The following is a 24,495-nucleotide window of genomic DNA, read 5'->3' as shown; positions in this document are numbered from 1 at the left end:
CTCAGTCGAGTGTGAGGAGATCGATGAAGATTTCCGTCCGTTTGTGACCAAGGGCTCTGTTTCTTTAGTGGGTGAGGCAGATAGCGTCCCAATTACTATCCTCCGGGATACCGGTGCAAAACAAACAATCATTCGTGAAGGTGTCCTGCCTTTTTCGGCTGACTCATATTATGGCGCAGATAGTCTGGTGTGGGGAGTAGAGTTGACTGCGGTGCGTGCGCCTCTCCATTTTGTCCAGCTAACCTCTCCAGTCGTGTCAGGCAAATTCAAAATTGCTGTGAGGCCCCAGCTGCCGATAGCTGGCATTGACTTAATTCTTGCAAATGATGTGGCGGGGGGGAAAGTTTTTCCGTCCCCGGTAGTTACTGACGACCCGACCCTCACGGTTTGCGTCTCGCCCGCTGCGCTAGACTCGCCCCCTCTGTTTCCTGTGTGTGCCGTCACTCGTGCGCAGGCACGTAAAAATGCTGACTGTGTGGAATTACGTGACTCTTTTCTGTGTGATTTTGTTCAGACGGGCACAATCCCCGAAACTTCTGAGTGTGTGGATTTAGGTGACTCTTTAAGTGATTCTGTTCAGACAAGCGCAGCCCACAAAAATGGTGACGTAAAATGTAACGTGTCTGTTGAGCTTTGCCCCGATGAGTGTCTGAAAATGCCAGTAGATAGGGAGCATCTCATTAGAGAACAGCAAACTGACCCCACTTTAACATACTGTCTGTCCCAGGTAAATAAGCAATCCCCTGATAAGACTGTGACTTACCTTCTGGATGATGGTGTTCTGATGCGCTGTTGGTCTTCGAGTGTTACACATGAGTCCGTGCGACAAATTGTAGTCCCAAAGATTCTCCGCTTGCAGGTCTTGACTCTGTCCCATGATCATTGTCTGTCTGGTCATTTAGGTATCAGCAAAACCTATAAACGCATTTTGCGTTATTTCTTCTGGCCCGGCTTAAAGTCGGATGTGGTTAAGTTTTGTCGTTCGTGCCACACCTGCCAAGTCTCTGGTAAACCGAACCAAAAGATTCCTGCTGCTCCACTGCATCCCATTCCAGTAATTTGTGAACCATTTGAGCATGTCATTGTCGATTGCGTTGGGCCTTTACCAAAAACCAAGTCTGGTCACCAGTACATCCTCACGGTGATGTGTGCAGCCACCCGTTATCCTGAGGCTATCCCGCTGCGCACACTGAAGGCCCGTGCCATTGTCAAAGCACTTGTAAAGTTCTTCTCCACATTTGGTCTTCCCAAACGCATCCAAAGCGACCAAGGCACAAATTTCATGTCTAAGATTTTCGCTCAGGTAATGTCTGAATTAAATGTCAAACACCAAACGTCCAGTGCCTATCATCCAGAGAGTCAAGGTGCCCTAGAAAGGTTTCACCAGACGCTTAAAAGTATGCTTCGCAAATTCTGCACGGAGTCGAACCGTGAATGGGATGAAGGGTTGCCTTTGATGATGTTTGCTGTGCGGGAAACTCAACAGGAGTCCTTGGGTTTCAGTCCCGCTGAGTTAGTTTTTGGTCACACTGTGCGCGGTCCTCTGCGCCTGTTGCGGGAGCGGTGGCTCTCCCACCAGTCCAGTGGCAAGAACATTTTGGATTATGTCAGTTCATTTCGGGAGAGATTACATCACGCTTGTGAAATGGCCCGTGAGTCTCTCTCCTCTGCTCAGTCCAAAATGAAGCAAAATTTTGATAAGAAAACTGTGGTGCGTTCTTTTCAGCCAGGTGACCGTGTTTTAGTTTTGTTACCTGTTGGTGGCTCTGTAATGCAGGCAAAATTCTCCGGCCCATATGTAATTGACCGCAAAATCAGTGACACAGATTATGTGATCCAAACCCCCGATCGTAAAAGGAAAACTCGTGTGTGCCACATCAACATGCTCAAACAGTATGTTGACCGCGCATCAAGTGCCTCGTCGCCGGTAGTCTCTCCGGTAGCCTCCGTCGCTGTCTCCCGGCCCGCTTATGACCCAAAAGATGACGGGCTGGATGACATTGGCGCTTCTGTTTTATGTGCTCGCCTGTGTAACACTGAGATTTTGTCCAATTTAGATGCCCATTTGGCACACTTGTGTGATTCGGCCAGAGGTGACATTAGTAAGCTCATCCAAAATTTCCCAAAACTTTTCGGTGGTACTCCCACCCAAACACACGTACTGTCTCACGACATTGACGTAGGGAATCACAAACCCATAAAGTCCTTAAAGGATATTGGCAAGTTCCACTTACACCCCGTGCCTCTGAAATTAGTGCCTTTGTCACCCCGGATCATTTCCTGCAATACACCGTCATGCCGTTTGGTCTACGGAACGCACCTGCCACTTTCCAGCGGCTGATGAATACAGTGTTGTGTGGCGTTGAAAATTGTGGTGTATATTTAGATGACATTGTTGTGTATTCATCCACCTGGTCTGAACATTTGGACACTCTCTGTGACGTCTTCACCCGGCTGCAAAACGCTTCCCTCACCCTCAACTTGGCCAAGTGTGAGTTTGGGAAGGCTGTTGTAACATATCTGGGCAAGCAAGTGGGACAGGGTTGCGTTAGCCCTGTCTCTTCCAAAGTGCAGGCCATTCTGAATTTCCCAGCTCCTCAAACGCGCCGTGAACTCCGCCGTTTTCTGGGGATGGCTGGATACTATAGGGCCTTCTGTAAAAACTTTGCTGACGTCACAGCTCCGTTGACAGGTTTAGTTAGTCCTAAAACCCCTTTTCAGTGGTCGGGGGAATGTCAGTCCGCTTTTGAGGCTGCTAAAGCTCTCCTCTGCAGTGCCCCTGTGCTCGCTGCTCCCAACTTTGCGCGTCCGTTTAAGTTGGAAGTGGATGCCAGTGCGCATGGAGCGGGCGCAGTGCTCTTGCAGGAGGATGACAGTGGCATTGACCATCCTGTAGCCTATTTCTCCAAAAAGTTCAACAAACACCAGTTGCACTATAGCACAATTGAGAAGGAGGCCCTGTCTTTGTTGTTGGCTCTCCAGCATTTTTCTGTTTATGTTAGCTCCAGCCCAGTGCCCACTGTCGTTTTCTCCGACCACAACCCACTCGTTTTTTTGTTCCGGATGCAGAATAGCAACCAACGCCTTATGCGCTGGTCTCTTTTACTTCAGGATTTTGATGTTGAAATTCGTTATAAGAAGGGTTTAGACAATATTATGGCTGATGCACTGTCTCGCTCCTAGTTAGTGTAAAAAAAAAAAAAAAAAAAAAAAAAAAAAAAAAAAAATCAGACATGTTCTGTAGGGGGAACATGTTTGATTTTCTTTGGGTGGGGAGGTGTTATGACCAGGGGTCATGTATCTGTTGTGTTTACTTTTTGTTGTGTGCTGACAGCTCTTTCTCTCCCCTCCCTCTCTGCATCAGAAATCAGCTGTCTGTTTTCATGAGCTGCAGGTGTGCGAGCCTCTCCCAGCTGACCACGTGACCGAGCTGCTGCCGCTGATTGGCTGATCATTCCCTTTAAATGCCAGCTGATCCCAGCCGTCAGCCTCTGACTCTCTGACTCCCAACCGACAGCAGCCAACTATTTCCAGCGTCTGTGATTTGAGTGTTAGATAGACATCGGTTTTGAATAGTGGAAAATTATCTGCCCTTAGCATTGTGTGTTTTGTGGTGACCCTGTCACCACCTTTGTAAATATTGTAAATATTAGTGAGAGAAGTAGCAGTCCTCTGTAGGAGGGAGAAGCCTTTTTGTTATAGTTCTTTTTCTCCTGTTTTACTTTAGATTAGGAGGTAGGTAAGTTTGATTGTCTTTTGTTTAATTTGTTTTCTAACAGGTAAGGCAGGGAGTTTGAGTTAGCGGTTTTATTTATTATTTTGGCTGTGCTCTCTCTGAAGTTTAATAAAACTGCTACTTTGCCTTCAAAATAGTGTATTGTTGGCTGGTGTACTTGGGAGTGGGAAGAGCAGGGCAACCATCGTGTGTGACCCTGGTGCCCCTAGGCCAGGGTCATAACACTTCATATTCCAAAGCTGAGTGGAGCCCCGGACAGTGCGGTGTATTTCTGTGCTGCCAGTGCTGCACGGTGCTACACAAACCCTCTGTCTGCAACAAATACCCTCTGAGATCCACCGAGCAACAAAATCACTATCATTCACCTGCTGAAAACCACAGGAAGAGCAGAGAAACACCGTGAACGTCTGATATCAGACAGCTGGCTCACAGCGACACCAGAGGTCGGTTTGATGCAACACTTGTATTGTACAACAGGGGACGCTGTTTCTTCACATGTCTATGAGAACATTATATGTGATGATTATTTTTCAAAACTGTATCTGGGGATACAGAATCTCAAATAAGTAAAGTGATGGTATACAGAATTTGGTTGAATATATATTTTTAAAGTTGATATTTCACTTTTAAAAACTGCAATAAATGAACTGATAATCTAATTACACTGAAAATTCACTGCACAGCTTTCAACCAGTAGCAGATATTTTAAAACTCTACATTAGAAAAAGGCATGAAAATGTCTTTGAACTTCACTGTAAAATGACTTACATTTAAAAAAAAATATAACACAATTCAACATTATAAATCATAGTAGCTGTAATACTTATTGTTTCTTACATAAAACCAATATCTACATTTACAACATTTACGACCGTGGTTGTGTGTTAAAAGGTCATATAGTCTAAATAAGGTCTTTGTGGTTTATCTTCCCTTCACAAAGTGGCAGTAAATCTTTACTCACACCATATAGAGCCAGTAGTGGAGTGGTGGCTGAGAAAACTAAAATGTTGAAGGCAGCAGGAAGTGCTCTGACACCACCCACCTAAATTCTTCATGTTTATTATGCTGATAGGTGGTTTACTCATAGAAAGAGGAGGGTGTGATCAGTATGCCTCCATATACACTGATGAAAACATGATTGTGATCTTATTTTCTGCAATATAAACAACCACTCAGAAAACTCAACATGATCATCATATTCCTCAGCATAACCTTTAACAAGATCCTGGTTTCAGGTAATACAGTATTTTTCGACTTTTATTTTTATCATTCATAAAAACATTTGTGTACAGTTTTATTAACATGTCATCCGGCTTCTATGGTACAGCCGTTTTATCTAGATAGTGTTGACTCCTAAAGATGAATTGAGACTTTCTCAGAAGGTGAATAAGCATCACATGTGCGACTTAAGATGAGTGAGGATGAGTATTTTCAACTCTGTATTAGATTATACTCTCAAATTGCTGTCTAGTCACCAACTGCATGTTGTCTGTTGTTGTGTGTTGATGTGTTTTCAACAGGTTCCTCTCTCAGTGACAAAGTTCACCAGACTCCAGCTGACATGTACAGGAAGCCAGGAGAAAAAGCCCAACTCAACTGTTCACACAATATTCAGAACTACAATACAATCCTCTGGTACAGACAGTCAGAGAACCAACAATTGCAGCTCCTGGGATACATATATGGGAAGGCATTTCCTGAGCCTGGAATGACTGTCCATATGGATGGGGGTACAAGGCAAGGCGAGACCAGCACATTAACAACTGAGGGACTCAGCCTGAACAGCAGTGCAGTGTACTTCTGTGCTGCTAGTTACCACAGTGCTGCGTATCGCTGCTCCTCAGTACAAAAACCTCCCATCACACATTTTTCCATCTCTGTATTACAGCTCACAGCCCCTTACACCTGGATCAACCCATTCTAACCAACACTGGCCTCCCCTCTCACACAGAGAAGAGATTATAATGGGAGATTTCTTTGTGTGGAGCAACACAACACTAAACCCCACCCCCTATAAACTCAGTCAGACTGACAATGTGGATTTTGATACAGCAGCGTACAGGATCACAGCTCATCACAAAATGCTGTGACACTCCCACCAGCTGCCACATCACACAGAGCTCCACTGTGACAGCTCTTCATATCTCTGGAACTGTACTGACAGTCATATATGAGACTCTGCTGCTCTCTGACTTCCACAACATGGACATCATCATCATCATCAAACATGGCCTCCTCAGCTTGTCAATGTTTCTGCTCTGGATTACAGGTAAACTGCAATAAGATCACCTGACTTCATTGTTAGCAGTAACGTATTTCACTAGATTGCATGATGACATCGACAGAGAAAAAGTTGAAGTTGACCTTTGTTATGAAATTAATGAATGCATTTTTTCACCATCTCTTCGGTTCGACAGGAATAATGTAAAGAGATGCAGCAACAGTTGACAATGGTTTCAAAAAAATGTCTATGAAAGCTGAAATTCTCAAAAGTGGTAACTTTTCCTTTTCTGCACACAGGTCTGACTGATGGCAGTGATGTCACCCAGACCCCCAAACTGTGGAAATACAAGGGTGACAATGCAACTATAGACTGCAGTCACACCAAGGGTGGTGGCTTCTACCAGATGTACTGGTACAGACAGCTCCCAGGGGAAGGAATGAAACAAATAGTATTCACCATGTCAAACTCCAAACCTGAATATCAACCCGACTTCAGAGAGGAGAAATTCCCAGTGACCAAGCCTGATGCTGCCCGTGGGACTTTGACAGTGAAGGATTTGGTAGCAGAAGATAAAGGCTTGTATTTCTGTGCTGTCAGTGAGCACAGTGATACAGACTCACTCAACCGCTTAACAAAAACCCCAATGCACTGTAGACACAACTGCTGTCAGCTGTATGGGTGTTTTATCTCATGTCCTGTAGGGGGAGCTCCAGTACCACGACTACATTTGTATGGTTTCTCTTTGCTCTCGCTCTGTCTTTCTCTCTCTCACTTGTCCTTTCCTCTCTTGCTCATCACAGCACACTAAAACACTCCACTGGTTTAAACCCAGACTAATGAACTTCATTCAGATGTTGTGGCTTTTTATGGCATTTTGCTCAACACCACCTGTTGGGACAGGAAACCTAGAATCCTGATTTTAAAGAAGAAATTATATGAGATGGAAACCATTCATCAAACCAGTGGTGGAAAAATCTGAATGACAAATACCCATCAACTAATCTAATGTAAATTTTGGTAAGCTGAAATATCAATCTAACCCCAGATGACATCAATACACATAATCATGTGACATCCCCACAAACCACAGCACTGAGTTTCAAATGCCAGCTGCCTCTGTAACACCTCCCATCACACCGACTGACTGACTGTCATTTATGTGACTCTGGTCTCTCCATCCATGATCCTCACAACACAATCATGATCCCACCTGGTCTGATCAAGCTGTCCGCATCACTGCTCTGTGTCGTAGGTACTGAACATTATGATCTTAAATATTAAAGGAAGAAATCACAACAAAAGCTGTCTCCAACGAGAATGACATGCATTGACGTGTACAGATTTTTCCTATTTCTTCTAAATACAGAGAAGTCACTGGTGGTTTTGTAACATCAGATTTTGGATTTTATCCACTCAGGTCTAATTGATGGGAGTGATGTCACCCAGACCCAGCTTCTGTGGAGGAAGAAGGGTGAATCTGCCACCATGAACTGCAGTCACACTAAAGATGCTACTTATATCCAGATGTACTGGTACAGACAGCTTCCAGGGGAGGGAATTAAGCAAATAGTTTACACAGTTCCAAGCAGCAAACCTGAATATGGAAGTGGCTTCAGTGAGGACAAATTTCCAGCCAAGAAGAGCGACGCTCAGACTGGATCTCTGACAGTGGAGGAGCTGCTGCCTGAGGACAGCGGAGTGTATTTTTGTGCTGTGAGCCAACACAGTGATACAGGTGACTCAGATCGCTGCACAAAAACCCCACTGTTGGTATCACAGTGAAGTCAAGAAAACAGTCTCCATCATGAACTGTAGGGGGCGCTCTAGACCAAATGTTAAATCTGTTTTGAAGATGAATTTATTGTTATCTGTAAAATGTCAGTGACAACAGGTTTTGTTCACATTTAACTTTTTTTCATATTATTCATTTCTCCCATGCTCTTTAACTGAACTTGTATTCAATAACATAAATATTATGGCATCATCATCCTATGACTGAAAAATACAATATTTGTCTACATCATGACTGACTTGGAATTGTTATACAAATTAAAAGTGCATTTTCTTGTTCATGTGAAACCCCATATCCATTTCCATTGAGTCCACATCAAATTTCACATCTATCACATTTTCATTCATTTCAATTACAATTCCCTTGATTTATAATTAATGCAAAAATATAGTTTTTTATTCTATAATTCATGTATATTTCAAATTTGTCCAGTTTCTGGCTTTCAAAAAGAATTAATCCTTCTTTGTATCTTAAATTTGTTAGAGTCACAGTCCTAGCAGAATGATGCCTGTTTGTTACAGTGAGCTCAAATCAATAAGACAGCACAGCCAATTATAACTGCCTTCTTGCTGAGCTTAAGTTATATGATGTCTAATAAGCAGCATCACTTCTATGTACCCTGTTTAAAACAATGACGTGTACCTGTAAGCAAAAGGATGAAACTGTGATTAAAGTGTTTTTAGTCACACTCACAGTTTCACAGCTCTTTATTAAAAGTTTAACAGTATTGTGTGAAGTTCATGTGACAAAAGGCTTCATGTGTTTGACTAGTGTTCAAACCAATGACACACTTTGAAGAGAGCAGCAGCACGTGACAGGATGGGTGATGTGACTCTCCCATCAGCTGCTGTGTTAAACGTCTCACTGTGACACTGATCTGTCTGCTGATCAGCTCCAAATGGTCTCACCTCTCCTCTCATCTCATCATCATTGATTGTAGTTACCTTCCATAGTTAGCTCACTGTCCAGAAAACAACTTGTAACGTAAGAATTAAAATACTGATTGTTTTTTACTTGCAAACACCAGCTGTTGATTTCACCTGAGCCTGTTAATTTGTCATTTGGTTCCAGGTGTTGTGAGATGTAAGGGAGTCTACCAGACCCCAGAGATCCTGCTGTTAGAGAGTGGTCAGTCTGCTCACATGGACTGCAACCACGACCTGGGCGGCCAGTACTTTAAATGTACTGGTACCAGCAGCTTCCAGGAGAGAGTATGAAACAGATCGTCTTCATGGTGCCTTACAGCGAGCCTGACTTTGGAGATTTTAGCCCGGACAAATTCTCAGCCAACAAGACTGAAGGGGACAGAGGATCTTTTACAGTGAAAAATGTGGAACCAGGAGACAACGGAGTGTATTTCTGTGCTGCGAGCGCTCACACACTGATACAGATCCACGTACAGCTGCACAAATACCTCGACCCCTTGACTCACACTAGTCCTGTATACTGCCTGACTTCATTGTGCTCAGAAGCAGTGAAGGAAGATGTATATGTGTAAATTCACTTTGAAGTAAACATTACGTCAGAGAGGATTACAAGGGTGGACAGAAGTCTATCTGCACACGTCACAATTTCTGTCTCCTCCCCTCTAAGTTCATCCCACAATGTGTGTTGAGTGTGTCTGTCAAGAAAGAGACAGAGACAGAGAGGAAGATAAAGTCATCATGATCAGGAGCCTCAGCTGGACCGCTCTGCTAATTCTCTGGCTCACCTGTGGGTTTGAATGCAAAAACATTTGTGACAAATTTGCTAAAAGTCTCATTTTCTTCATGTTTTTCTTCTTTCTAAATGCAGGCCGCTCACTGAGCAATGAAGTCCTTCAGGTTCCTGCCTCAGTCTTGGGAAGTCCTCATGGATCGGCAGAAATCAGCTGCAGCCACTCCATCAGTTCATATTATACGATCTTGTGGTACATGTCGGAAGACTCTAACCTCACACTCATTGGTTATGTCTATTATGAAAACCCAACCATCGAGGAACAGTTCCAGAAGCATTTCAATGTGACTGGAGATGGCTCAGCGATGGCTCACCTTCATATACTAAAACTAAGACAGCCAGAGGACAGCGGCATATATTTTTGTGCAGCTAGTAGGCACAGTGACTGAATTACCTTCTATCCTCTACAAAAACCCTCACAGACAGTCACATACACACACACACACACACATATTTTCACTGAAGGAGACACACACCTGCATCTCACCATAGCCTGCAGCAGGAAATCAACATTCCTATCAGAGTTGAAAACTGTCTCTTCCTGTCTTAAGCAGCGCAGCAGGAAACTGTTTCTATCCACTGATCAGAGCTGTGACAGCCACAGTGTTCGCCCCTCCTCTTCTCCATCCAGGCAGCTGCATTCAGTTTGCAGTCTTCATTCAACTTTTCATCTCTGCAAGCATCATGATCAGACTGCTCATACACTTAGCAGCTCTACCTCTCTGTGTGACAGGTATTATCACATTAATTCATGCATAGTAGTGGAGTAAGTCATAAATATCTGCAGTAACGTTCAGAAACATGTTTATTTATCTTCAGTGAACTGTATGTTTCAAATCTGTTTCTGCAGAGCGATCAGCAAACAGCGTTCATCAGACTCCAACTGCCATGATAAAACATCCTGGAGACAAAGTCCTGCTCAACTGCAGCCACTCCAACAATAATTTTAATATGATCCAATGGTACAAACAGTCTGTGGGCAGCAGTGATATGGCACTCATTGGGTATGTACGCTTCACTGCTGACAGCATTGAAGATCCATTCAAAGGGATTTATAATGTGAGCGGGAATGGGGGAAGTCTGTCATCTCTTCATATTCCAAAGCTGAGTGGAGCCCAGGACAGTGCGGTGTATTTCTGTGCTGCCAGTGATGCACGATGCTACACAAACCCTCTGTCTGCAACAAAAACCCTCTGAGATCCACCGAGCAACAAAATCACTATCATTCACCTGCTGAAAACCACAGGAAGAGCAGAGAAACACAGTGAACGTCTGATATCAGACAGCTGGCTCACAGCAACACCAGAGGTCGGTTTGATGCAGCACTTTTATTGGCCAGCAGGGGGCGCTGTTTCTTCACATGTCTATGAGGAAATTAATATATGTGATTATTATTTTTCAAAACTGTATCTGGGGATATAGAATCTCAAATAAGTAAAATGATGGTATACATAATTTGATTTACAATATTTTTTAAAGTTGATATTTCACTTTTAAAAACAGCAATAATTGAACTGATAATCTAATTACACTAAAAAATTAGTGCACAGCAATCAACCAGTAGGACATTTTTTTAAACTCTACATTTGAAAAAGGCATGAAAATGTCTTTGAACTTCACTGTGAAATGGCTTACATTTAAAAATATAACACAAATCAACATTATAAAACATATAACACAATTCAACATTATAAACATATTAGCTGTAAAGGTTATGCTTTCTTACATAAAACCAATATCTACATTAACAGGATTTAGGACCGTGGTTGTGTGTTAAAAGGTCATATAGTCTAAATAAGGTCTTTGTGGTTTATCTTCCCTTCACAAGGTGGCAGTAAATCTTTACTCACACCATATAGAGCCAGTGGTGGAGTGGTGGCTGAGAAAACTAAAATGTTGAAGGCAGCAGGAAGTGCTCTGACAACACCCACCTAAATTCTTCATGTTTATTATGCTGATAGGTGGTTTACTCAGAGAAAGAGGAGGGTATAATCAGTATACCTCCATATACACTGATGAGAACATGATTGTGATCTTATATTCTGCAATATAAACAACCACTCAGAAAACACAACATGATCTTGATATTCTTCAGCATAACCTTTAACATGATCCTGGTTTCAGGTAATACAGTATATTTAGACTTTAATATTAGTACTTTAGTAATTTCAACTCTGTACCAGTTTATTCTCTCAAATTGCTGTCTAGTCACCAACTGCATGTTGTCTGTTGTTGTGTGTTGATGTGTTTTCCACAGGTTCCTCTCTCAGTGACCAAGTTCACCAGACTCCAGCTGACATGTACAAGAAGCCAGGAGAAAGAGCCCAAGTCAACTGTTCACACAATATTCAGAGCTATTATACAATTCTCTGGTACAGACAGTCAGAGAATCAACAAATGCAGCTCCTGGGATACATATATGGAGGGAAGGAAAATCTTGAGCCTGGAGTGACTGTCCAGATGAGTGGGGGTGCAAATCAAGGCGAGATCAGCACATTAACAACTGAGGGACTGAACAGCAGTGCAGTGTACTTCTGTGCTGCTAGTTACCACAGTGCTGCGTATCGCTGCTCCTCAGTACAAAAACCTCCCATCACACATTATTCCATCTCTGTATTACAGCTCACAGCCCCTTGCACCTGGATCAACCCATTCTAACCAACTCTGGCCTCCCCTCTGGTTCAGATTACAGATTACAGTGGGAGGTTCCTTCACCCTCCGCCCTCCATTATAAACACCAGCCTCAGACATTTAGTTTGTCTGTTGTGGCTCTTCATCATTTTCATGGGATCACTATGATTAGTCAGCTTGTCATCACAGTCATTGTCTCATCTCTGTGGCTTCAAGGTACAAGGACTAACATGAAGTTTCTGACTCTTTCAGACATGGATGTGAAGGTTTTATTCATATCATTTATAATAGAAGTACCTTATCTTATTCACATGTAGAAGTGTGTATGCTGTTTTCAGGCTTTTCTCTTGCATGATAAAGTAGGTGAGCACCAGCTTACAATATGTAAATAATACAAAAGTTTGAAGAACCTCTTTATATAAAGGGTTTCATTCAAAATACAGATATAACGTATGTGAAAATTTTGAATGTAACACCTGACACATTAATTCAAGCATGGAAAACAGACTTTGCATGTTATAGATTATTGAGTATACTGGTGACACTGAGATGAAAAGTGTCGTTTGGAAATTTGAATGTTTGTGAATCTAAACATTCACAACACTTTTTTCCCCAAACATGATGTAAGCTGCTTTGAAATGAATAGTTTTCAGTTTTGTATTTTCTCCCCGCAGGTCGCTGCCAGGATGTGACTCAACAGCCTGAAATCATCTGGAGCTCCACATCCAAATCTGCAGAGATGAACTGCAGCCATAAGAGAGATGCTGCTCACTCACAGATGTACTGGTACAGGCAGCGTCCAGGCGAGGCCATGAGCCTCATCGTCTTCACATCTGTTGGTGTGGAGCCAGACTATGTGGGGGACACTCAGCAGAAATACTCAGCTGTCAAAACTGTGGTAGAGAGCGGGGCTCTCACTGTCAAAGACCTGCAGCCGGAGGACAGCGCTGTGTATTTTTGTGCTGTCAGCAAACACAGTGATGCAAGAGCCATGAGCAGCTGAACAAAAACTGCTTGCCATTAATTTGGTGACTGTGTCAGTCATGTGGAATCACAGCTTTACTTTCATATCTGTCCTGTAGGTGGAGTTACAGCTCAAGAAATAATCCTCACCTCAGTGGAGGAGGCACCATTCAGTGACACATAGCTGGAAGAGAATTGAGAGGAGGGCTTTGACAAAGTGTTGACAGTATTCTGATATTTTAGTAAAGGACTAAGAGCCACTAACTGTTTTGAAAAAATTCAGAAAGGGAGTCAACATGTCCACAGTTTTGTTTTTGTCTTGGATCATTGGTAATTGTTTGATTTACTATAGAAAAATACAGTATGCTATGTTTATACTTTATTCAGCTCATTAATTTTCTCTCTTTCTAGGCTTTTCTCTGGGTGTCGAGATCCATCAGAGTCCATCAGAGCTCATCAGAAACCCTGGAGAAAAAGTCCAGCTGGTCTGTACTCATGAGAAAACAGACTACAGAGTGATGCTGTGGTACCAGAAATCTCCTGGAGACAAAGCTCTGAAACTCATCGGACATGTGTATTATTCCAGAATAGAGCATGAAAAAACATATGAAGAGCATTTTAATATCACTGGAGATCTGAGTGGGGACACAGCAAAGAACGGCTCTCTTTTTATAAGGAACCTAAAGGCACCTGAGCACAGTGCAGTGTACTACTGTGCAGCGAGATATGCACACTGACTGCAGATCCCCTCCACTCCTTACAAAAACTCTGCACTAACCTTCATGACATGGTGGTTTGAATAAGATCTTGAACAGGCCCCTCCCAGGAAGCTGCACTTGAGCTTGCAGTTTGCTGATGTGCAGGCATGAATGGTGTTTCTTCATCACCTCCCTTTTCTCCTCACACTTCAGGAAAGCTCAGTGGAGCTCCCAGTTGATTCTCCATCTCTAATGGTGACAGTAAATGTGATCTGATACCAGATCCCATCACTACACATCCACAACAGACTGTCACATCTTTCTGAGTTTTTCATTTTTTGAGTTGACAGGCGAGAAGAAGTTCAAATGATCCAATTGCTGATTTTCTGCTGCCTGATGGGTAATAACTTGTTTGTGATGGAATTGTGTTTGCTCTATACAATGTTCATCAGCATTTCTTTTAATATTTCCATCCACAGACTGTAAGTAAATGCTCTCTGTCCGTCTCTGCCCAGGTGTTTGTCAGGGGATTGAGGTCCATCAGACTCCTTCTTCATTCATCAGAAAACCTGGTGACGACGTGCAGCTTGTCTGCACTCATGGAAAAACCGACTACAGAGTGATGCTGTGGTACCAGCAGTCACCTGGAGACACAGCTATGAAACTCATTGGATATTTAAACTACAAAGATCCCAAAATGGAGGAACATTATGAGAAACATTTCAAAATTGCTGGAGATCTGAGTGTGAATACTGCAAAGAATGGCTCTCTTTTAATCCAACTAACAGGAGCTGAGCAAAGTGCAGTGTACTACTGTGCAGCGAGTGAAGCACGCTGATGCAAATTCCCTCTGCTCACTACAAAAACTCCACACAAACCTTTATCATCAGTGGTTTTGAATTAGACTTGGAATAAACCTCTCCCAAGCACCTGCTTTTGTGGTTGGAGTTTAGTTTGATGCAGTTCTATCATCACCACCAGAGTTTTGTTTACTTTGTGTTAACCTTTAATAAACCACACAAGTCAGTCAATGCAAATTCTAATTAAAATGACATCCTGTCAAGATGAAAAAATACCTCTCAATAATATCTCTAACAGCATGATAAATAAACATAACAGGGTGACATCACTTCGCCTTCCTCCTGACAATAAGGCAGCTGAACTGACACACCAGTAAGATCAGTGACAGTGATCTAATGCCACATCCCATCAGCACACAGTGATGAGACACTGTCACATCCTCTCTGACATTTCACCACAGAATTAAGAGTAACTCAATCCTCCAAATTCAATCTGGACATAATGATAAAATTTCTCTTTTTCTGTTTCCTCACAGGTAACAACTCCGTTAGTTGTGATAGAGGGGATGTGATGCACACAATGGATGATTTTACTTGAAAATCAATACATTAAATGTTCTCTTTTCTCGTCTTCTGCCTATAGGAGGTGTTTCTCTGGGTCTTGAGGTTCATCAGACTCCCTCTGCACTAATCATGAAGCCTGGTGATGACGTGCAGCTCGTCTGCACTCATGGACAAACTGACTACAGAGTGATGCTCTGGTACCAGCAGTCATCATGACACAGAGCTCTGAAACTCATTGGATATGTGGATTATAGCAGAATAACCCATGAGGAGTCATATAAAGCGCATTTCAACATCACTGGTGATTTGAGTGGGAATACTGCAAAGCAGTAAACAGCTCTGTATTTATTGTGGACGTAAAAGGAGCTGAGCACAGTGCAGTGTACTACTGTGCAGCTCGCTATGCAGAGGCAGATCTCCTCTGAGCTGCACAAAAACTAAACACCGCCCTTTATCATCTGTGGTTTTAAATGAAGCCATGAACAGACGCCTCCCAGACAGCTGCAGTGATCCCTGTTTCACTGACTAATATCATCTTCTCTAGCCAATGTGTGTCATGTGATTTCATCACCCGCTCTCCAGGCTGTTGAGGATCCAATGCACCAGTTAATCTTTTTCATGTGCAGCACAGTCAGTCAACAAGAGGAGTCTTCTCATCACCGTCTCTGTATCTGTCATCATCATTATAGCCACCATCATATCCAAAAGAAAAAAAAACAAACAAAAAAACAGTGGAGATACTGAACATGAACAGAGCTCTCATCATAATTATCATCCAGCATGTATGGATCAAAGGTACCTAAAGTAATTCATTTCTACTTCACCCACTGAATATTGTTTGTGATTTGAAAATGTCAGATAGAAGCTTAATTATTTTAGAGAATGAGGATTTTATTTTAGTGTCCAGTTGAATTGAATCTCTGCTCACCTCTTTACAGGAGTTTCACTCAACAAAGATAAAGAAGTTCATCAGACTCCAGCCGATGTGGTGGGGAAACTGAACGATGAAGTCAAACTGACTTGCAGCCACAGCATCTCGAGCTATGACACTGTTCTCTGGTATCAGCGCTCACACGGAAACACTTCTCTAAATCTGATCGGTTACACACGTTTTACAATGCAGAATATTGAAGAACCATATGAAGGTCACTTCAATGTGAGTGGAGATGGTCAGAAAAAGGCTTTCCTTCACATCCTCAAACCGAGGCGCCCTGCAGACAGCGGGCAGTATTTCTGTGCAGCATCATATACACAGTGACAGAAAAGTCTGAAACTCCTCTACAAAAACCTTTATCTGATGCTGCACACCTGGATCAAACCACATGAACAGCCAAAGACAGACAGACTGGCAGAGAGACAGACAGGTGACCACCATCTGAGTAACAGACAGTTTCTCCATGATCTGTCTGCATCACTTCCTCCCCCCTCCTTCACCTCCAGTCAGCACACAGCAAAGACTCCAGTTGGTTTTTCACATTTGGCAGCGCTGCCAGACAACATGATCCCACCTCCACTCATCATTTTCACCGTCACTCTGTCCTGGATTAAAGGTATCACACACTCACAGAGACTCTTATTGCTTTAGTTTAAAGTAGAACTTCTTCATATGCAGCTGGAGGGATTGTAATGTAATATTGATTTGATTTTGTTAGTTTATTTAATGGAACCAAAATACAAAGCAACAATTTCCAGTGACTTTCTTCAGTAACACTTAGATTTCTATGAAGACTAACACACACAAATATGTTTAGCTGTAAAGTGCTGGCCAACCCTTGTCTTCATCTCTCTCCAGGGGTTTCACTCAGTCAAGAGAAACAAGTGCTTCAGACTCCAGCTGATCTGCTGCAGCGACCCAACCAAGAAGTCAAACTGACCTTCTCACATCAAATCTCAAGATATGACACTATTCTCTGGTATCAGCGCTCGGCAGGAGACTCTTCTCTGAAGCTGATCGGCTACATGTATTACAAAAACAGAAATATGGAGCCCCAGTATGAGAGCCGCTTCAACGTGAGTGGAGATGGAGAGAGAGAGGCCTATCTTCACATCCTGACAGCGAGACGCCCTGAAGACAGTGGAGAGTATTTTGGTGCAGCGAGTTTGCACAGTGATGAAGACAGCGGCTCTGTCAGACAAAAACCTCCATCAGCAGCCGGCAGATTTCAGCCCAGCAGCATCAAACAGTGAAACCACGTGATGCAGAATCCAACCTCTGAAACCACTGCAGCAAAACCTGTCGCCGCTTTATTGTCACTTATCATCTATCTTTTTATTTTGCAGCATTGCGTTGACTGAGGAAATGATGAATAAATAACAAAGATTTATAATGATGAAATATTATTATTACTGACAGACGTGGTGTATATAGAAGTGTAAGGTTTATCTATGCTGTGTGTTTTTTTTTTTAATTTTGCTAACAAGCTCTTTTTTGTGAATTGCACAGCACTTTGCTTCACTGCTGTCATTTTAAAAATGTTGTTCTATAAATAAAAATGACTTGACCTCACTTCATATCTCATATTGATGTTATCACTCCTGATCGTCTTTATTCAGCTCTTCCTCAGCTCTCTTCTGTCATTTTAATAATCAGGCAGAGCAGAACATAATTCATATAATTAATATAATATCAGGCATATTATTATTACTTACAGAAATGGTTCTGATGTTAATGCTTAAATCATTTTCCTACTTTTTGTTTGTTGCAGTACCTTGATTATATTATATGGTAATTAATGGTGAGATTTTGTTTGAAGCCAAATTACATTTACATTACATTGTGCTTATTACTGTATTAAAAACCTCTGAACAGCAGAGAGCAGTGATGCCACACTGACATGAGGGGCGCTGTAAGCTCCTCCTTCCTCACTACTAACATTAAAAAAAAAAAAAAAACAGTTTGGTTTTATACCAACGTTCTTTTTGTCAAGTTATTATTTCACCATACTGGTCAAAAGTTTTGATGATCTCAGTGCTGTTTCTGTATTTCTGTTTCAGTCCCATTTCAGATTAAAGCCATTAGACACAACATTGGCTGCAGGGGGAACATCTTGTCTGCCTGCTTTATGAAAAATGATAAAGATGTTGACAATCTTTTCCACTTTTGTTTCTCCTGTCGCTCACAGGTAAGAATAATAACCTGCTGCCTGTTATTCTTCATGACCCTGACAGGCTCTTTCTGTTGAACATCAGTGTTTCTGTGTGTCCTGTAGAGCTGGTGTTTTCATCCCTGCTCATCCAACAGTCACCTGAAGACACTTCTGACTCTTCTGACGACACCTGAGCAAGAAGAAGCCCATCTCGGCTGTTACCATGGAGACAACGACTATCCCTACATGCTGTGGTACCGGCACAAGTCAGCGGCAGGGGGCCGAGAGGCCATGGACCTAATTAACATTTTAATTACAAAGTACTTACAGCTAGATCTAAATTTCTTCTGAGCCTCCTTTAAACATTATTTTGACTTCTGGAAAAAAAAAACAAAAAACAAAAAAAAAAACGCTGCACTGTTTGTTGCCTGCTGAAAATGGAGTGAGACAACTTTATTTATCCTGTTTGTTTTGTATTGAAGAGAGGGGCAGGTGATATAAAGTTGTCTGCTTCCCGCTCCTTTTTGTTCATGGAACATGTAAAAATATTTGGATTTGAATGTGGGTATTTTTTATAAGAATGCATTTTCTTTGATTTGTAAACACCAGAATGAACAAAATCACTGAGAGTGAGTGAATGAATAATTTGGTCTCGAAAAGGATCTGACTTTCACAAACTCTGAAAGCAGAGTTCAGTGTGTGTGCTTGAAGAAATGTCCACTAGGGGCAACAGATGTCCTGTATGTTTCTGCTTGTGTGGAAATCAAAGTTTGGAGCTCTTCACCTCATTTGTGTGAAACAACAACGACCATGAAAGATATTCACAGCCTCTCCTTCCCTGTTTTGCTGCTCCTCCTGGCAGGTGAACATTCAAGATCACTCAGCAGCAAATTTGGATTATCAAACAATCTGTTGTTTGTCCTTCTGTTATTATTTTGTTTTGGACTTCATTTTTACACAACATGTGGTATGAACCTAATGGCATCACATGGTTCACATTTCTTCCCCTGCTGCTTGATGCAAAGCTCTCTGGGTTGTGTTTATCTTCCTCTCTTCATTTTGTTCACCTTGTTCTGCTCCTTCCCAGCTCGTGTCTCTGTCAGAGGAGTTTTGTGCAGCAGCTCTGTCCTCCAGACCCCGGCAGCACTGCAGAGGACTGTCGGGGGAAACGCCAACTTCAGCTGCAGCCACAAAGTCTCTGAGGTCTTCTACCTTTACTGGTACCGACAGCGACAGCATGGTGAACCGCTCATCTGCATAGGGTACCTCTATTCCACAAACATCAACATCGAGTCCGGTTTTCAGCACAGGTTCACACTGCGTGGAGATGCAACAGAGCACAGTTACTTAGAGATCCACGACCTCAGCAGAGAGGACAGAGGAGAATATTTCTGTGCTATCAGACAGCACAATGACACAAACAGCCTGTCTGCTGACACAAAACCTCCCACTCTGACACTCTGCACATTTTCCTCTCACAAATTGAACCCTGTCACTCAGTAGCTCACACAATAATGAGAATTACCATTTGTAGCTCTCTAATCCCATTGTAATTTGTATTTTAGCATTTCAGCAGTGTGCTTTTCATTTTCAGAAAACAAGTCGGGTCAAAGACGGTGAGGAGGAAGAGTCATGACTTGAAAATCAAAACACTGCATTCACTGGTTCTGCTCTGTGTTAAAAAAAAATAATAATAAGCTCCATTATGACTGTTGGAGCTGTTTTCATGAATATTCATGGCAGAACTAGATCTTCAGGCAAGTCCCAGTTCAACAGAGCAGAACATGGTGAGAGTGAAACACATCAAACACAAGTGCATGCAGAACTACAAAAACCCCTCTCAAAGCTTGGAGCTCCAGTCTGCTCTCTCTCTTAGGCGCCGTCTTTGGTGTCGTTGCTGCTGCAGATATTCTGACGTCATTTCCTCTCCCACTTCTCTCAGCTGAGAGCTCACCACATTTTGAATTTCAGTTTTCCTTCCTCAAGTCAAAATTATCCCAGCCCTTATCACCTTGACTTTCTCTGTGATTTGGGCTGCAGGTAAAGCTAATATCTACCCTTAGAAAGCTGTTACACACACACACACACACACACACACAAAATCTGAACATTTTTCATTGTGTTTTATCTTCATTTTTATCCCTCCTCATGAATGCCCCATAACTTTCATTTCTTTTTGTTTATCAGTCTGGATCGAGCATCCAAGTGACAACAAGTCAGACACTCTGACTTGTTGTCAGACTGTCTCAGTCTGCAGAAAATATGAATTATTAAATGACATCATGGTTAAATTTTCCTGGTTTTAAAGGCTGCATTGCAATAAAGGGATGCAGTTTTCTGAACTCAGTCATCGTATCCACATTACAGATGATTTTTATCAGAAATCTCTTTTGTTTAATTATGTTATGAAAGCACCAATAGTCATTCCTACAGTAGCTACTGACACATTATTGATATTGAGGTATGATCCTTAAGGAACTCCTTTAAATATAATTTAAACATAATTGAAGTAGGTTTTGTGAAATTAGATTTTTTTTCTCATTCAACCAGCCCTAATGCAAATATCCATAAAGTGTGTGAAAGATTATGTTCATCCAACAGGTGGAGGCACAGTACATTTTATAAGGCTTTTATCAAGAGGTGTGGTGATGAGTTAACACCTCCCCTCCCCAGCCTCCCCACTCTTCTTCTCTCACAGCAGCTCTGTATCTCCCTGAAAGCAGCTCTCAACAATGTCTTCATCCATGTACACATTCGGGATCCTCTTGATCTGGTTTCCATGTAAGATCTCAGATTTCAACACAATTCACTTCAGAAATCAGTGTCAAGCCTTTGTTCAGTATGTTAAACATGAAGACTGTAAAGATATCATCTCCTTGTCCATTCCACATCAACAACATTTGAATCAAACTCTGCTTTCTCCACAGGTCAGGTGAGGAGCGTCATGTTTCAGCCAGCTCGTCCACAGATAGTGAAGGAGGGCACTGAGGTCACTATCAGCTGCAGCCACAATGACAGTAACCTTGACATAATGCTCTGGTACTGGCGCCCAAACCTACGAGGGTCAGTTTGAAAAGCAGTTCAAGCTGACGAGAGAAGACACACTGAGAGGAGCTCTGATCGTTCGCTCAGCAAAACCATCAGACTCGGCTGTGTATTTCTGTGCTGCTAGTGCACAGTGATGTGGTTTAATGACACTCCCTCACTGAAAACTCTGTTGTGAAACAAGACAAGAGCCAGAGGAGGTGCAAGCAGAGCAAGTGGGTGGAGTAAAGCAGGACTGAAATAGAAGGAAAGGAAGACAGTTATATGTCATTTGACCTGTAATGAGTATCACGACCAGAGTGATGTACAGGCTCTGACTTCATTACACATTATGATTATCAATAAGATATGGTGACAATGGTAGCTTTACACACACTTGGAGTTTTACTGCTCTTGCTGACACGTAAGCCTCACTTGATTTTAGCGGATTTTTATCTGATCTTGTTGTCTCTATTCTAATTTGTGCATAAAATCCCAATCATGTAATCCTGTATTTTCCTGTCCTCTGTATATTGGAGGCTACTGGCTGAAGACACTGATATTGACACTTGAGGTTCACTGCAGTGATCCAAGTTGCTCTGTGTTTTGAATTTAAACTCTTTGTGTCAACTTCAACCTCAATCTGCTTTCTTCTCAGGGAACGTGGAGAACGTCTCCATCCAGCAGTCTTCATCCCAACTCGTCCAGGAAGGGACGGAGGGGCTCACCATCACCTGCAGCCATGATGACAGCAGCTATTACACAATGCTCTGGTACCAACACAAGCAGAGCAGTCAGTCTATGAGCCTCATCGGGTTTGGAGTCAACACCGGCAGCCCCAACTACGAGGGTCTGTTTGAAGAGCGATTCAAGCTGACGAGAGAAAACACCCTGCAAGGAGCTCTGATCATTCACAAAGTGAACATGTCAGACTCGGCTGTGTATTTCTGTGCTGCCAGCACACAGTGATGTGGTTTAATGGAAGTGCTGAGCAAGAAACTAGATAACACTCAAACTAATGACAGCTGCTGCTCAGGGTTTAGGGCTTTAGATGTTTAACTGAAGAGTTTATGGAAACAGTTTCTTAAAGGCAGATCAATTTATGTTTTTGTCACTAAATGGGGTCGATGTTGAAATTTAATTGAATAACCAATATCGGCCAGTTAGTGTTGCCCACGACCAACAACTGCAGATTCCTCCCTGGCATAATAACAGTCCATAAATCATGCCTGAAATTCTATTTTTGCGCATTTTAATCATTCATGTAATGGCTTGCAATACTGTCTTCATTACAAATGAGCCAATAAAACGAGAAAAATCAGACTTTACTCTGAAAGAATGTGTTTGTAATTTGTCACAAGCAGACAAACGCACAAATAAACATCTCTGTGCAAAGTTTTCAATTTATTTACCACTAAAAACAAGAGGTATCTGCCCTCTCTGCCATTCATTTCAAGTGTCATACAAACACATCATGTCTGCCAAATGCACGTGACCCAGCTCAGAGGAAACGTGAGGTCATGTGATCTCTTGTCTTCTCTGAACAGAGTGATGTGTGTCTTGGTGTCATTCAGCTGGGGGAAGGCTCATCGATAACATGCTGCTCACAGTCCTGTGTCTGTCCTGTCTTTTACACTCAGGTGGGTTCTGCACATTCATTCATAAACAGACACACCACTGTGTCGTTCACCAGAGTAAACTCAGTCACATTTTCACATCACATATTTGTGTGATCTTACAGAGGTGGGACGTCCTGAAACTTTATCCTCCATGTGCTGCAGGTCTGGCTGCTGCCCCAGAGGTTCTTCAGTCTGGAGAACAAACGTCCCACCCAGGAGCCACAGTGACCTTGGGGTGCAGCATGGCTCCAGGGTTCAGCATGTCCAGCTACACCATGCTCTGGTACCGACAAACCCTCTACGGGACGCCCATAGAGTACCTCACAAATGAGTTTGAGAAAGTTGTGGGTCGCTTCCAGTCATTTCTGGATGCATCAAACAACAACTTCTCCCTGGAAATCACTAAGCTGCTCCTGAATGACAGCGGCACGTACTGCTGCGCTGCCAGACACAGTGCTGCACACAGGCCACACTGTCATACAAATAGCAAGGCTGCAGGCCCGTCGATCCCAGATGGCTCACAGGCAGGAAGAAGCTGTGGCTCACTTGGTTTTGACACTAAACTGTTTGGATTTAACTGTCAGAGAGCAGATGTCACCACGAAACTGATGATGATACAGCCTGGTGTGTTCACATCCACACAGCTCATGTCTCATGTTAGATTCATGTTTTGGCTCAATACTGGGCTGCGATTAAATATCAGCAGCCAAATGAACCTCTTCTCTGCTCTTTGTGGAGCTGAATGTTGGAGGAAGTCTAAGATTCAAATATGTTCATGTTACGATACACATATTACACACTGTACAGGCTTACATAGTGGTAATCTATGAACAAAATGTCTCACACAAGATACCCACAGTAAGACATCCACCAAAAGTGTCACTTTCTCTGACAAAATGGTTCACAACATCAACAACCTGATCAATAACCTCATGCCTGTTGAATTTTAGGCCTGAAAAATGACTCCTTCATGACTTCAACCTGAACTTAATGCACAAACCAGATTTTCACTCTCATTAAAAGGGAAAAGAAGAGTCAAAATGCAGACAAATTTAAACGTAACAAGACCAAAGAATGACAAGGAAATAGTGGTGTACTTCTCTCCCACTGAAAATACAAACAGCAGCGTCTCAGTTCAGTGTTGTTCCTGCAGCAGAAAGCTGATCAGCTTAGATAAGTGCACAGGTGCCAACATGGTAAACAAAGTTGTCTGTCCCACAGTTTTATTGCCCTGTAACCACATCTGTCTCTCTCTGCTCTCACTCCTTTCTTTGACATGCTGTGATTATCTGGGCAGCTCACATGAAAGTTTAATTAGAGAGATTTAGAGAGGACAAGATGAAGCGGTTATCATACACTGACCTCTACAGGCTGCATGTGGCATTACACATGAGTTTTAAAAAAAATCTGAGTGCATTCAAAGGTAAAATGTCAAAAGTTCAGCCTGTCACAAAAGTGAAGTGTCACTCAGTGGAGAGGAACAGGAATGAAGAGACAGTAAAGTCATGGTGCTTCATAATGCAGTGGGAGAAATAAATGGGACAAAAAATATGAACTCACTGGAGTTATTGTCACAACAGTAAACCAAATAAATCCAACTAAAATATGACAATTCAAAGGAAATACAGTATTATGTTACAAT

General features: G+C 42.4%; 1 protein-coding gene across 1 annotated transcript in view; it reads left to right on the top strand.

Moving 5' to 3' along the window:
* Nucleotides 1-24,495, top strand: part of LOC115354008 (immunoglobulin lambda-1 light chain-like) — a 47,685-nt gene that overhangs the window by 16,691 nt on the left and 6,499 nt on the right. Inside the window, exons 2-3 of the mRNA XM_030044151.1 lie at nt 53-58; nt 7,378-7,686. Coding sequence (XP_029900011.1) covers nt 53-58; nt 7,378-7,686 — 315 coding nt within the window. The remainder of the gene's footprint in view (nt 1-52; nt 59-7,377; nt 7,687-24,495) is intronic.

This window comes from Myripristis murdjan, chromosome 22 (assembly GCF_902150065.1).
Source record: "Myripristis murdjan chromosome 22, fMyrMur1.1, whole genome shotgun sequence".
Classification (NCBI taxonomy): Eukaryota; Metazoa; Chordata; class Actinopteri; order Holocentriformes; family Holocentridae; genus Myripristis; species Myripristis murdjan.
Note: the sequence above shows the minus strand (reverse complement) of the source record. Positions and strands in the feature narration are given on the sequence as shown.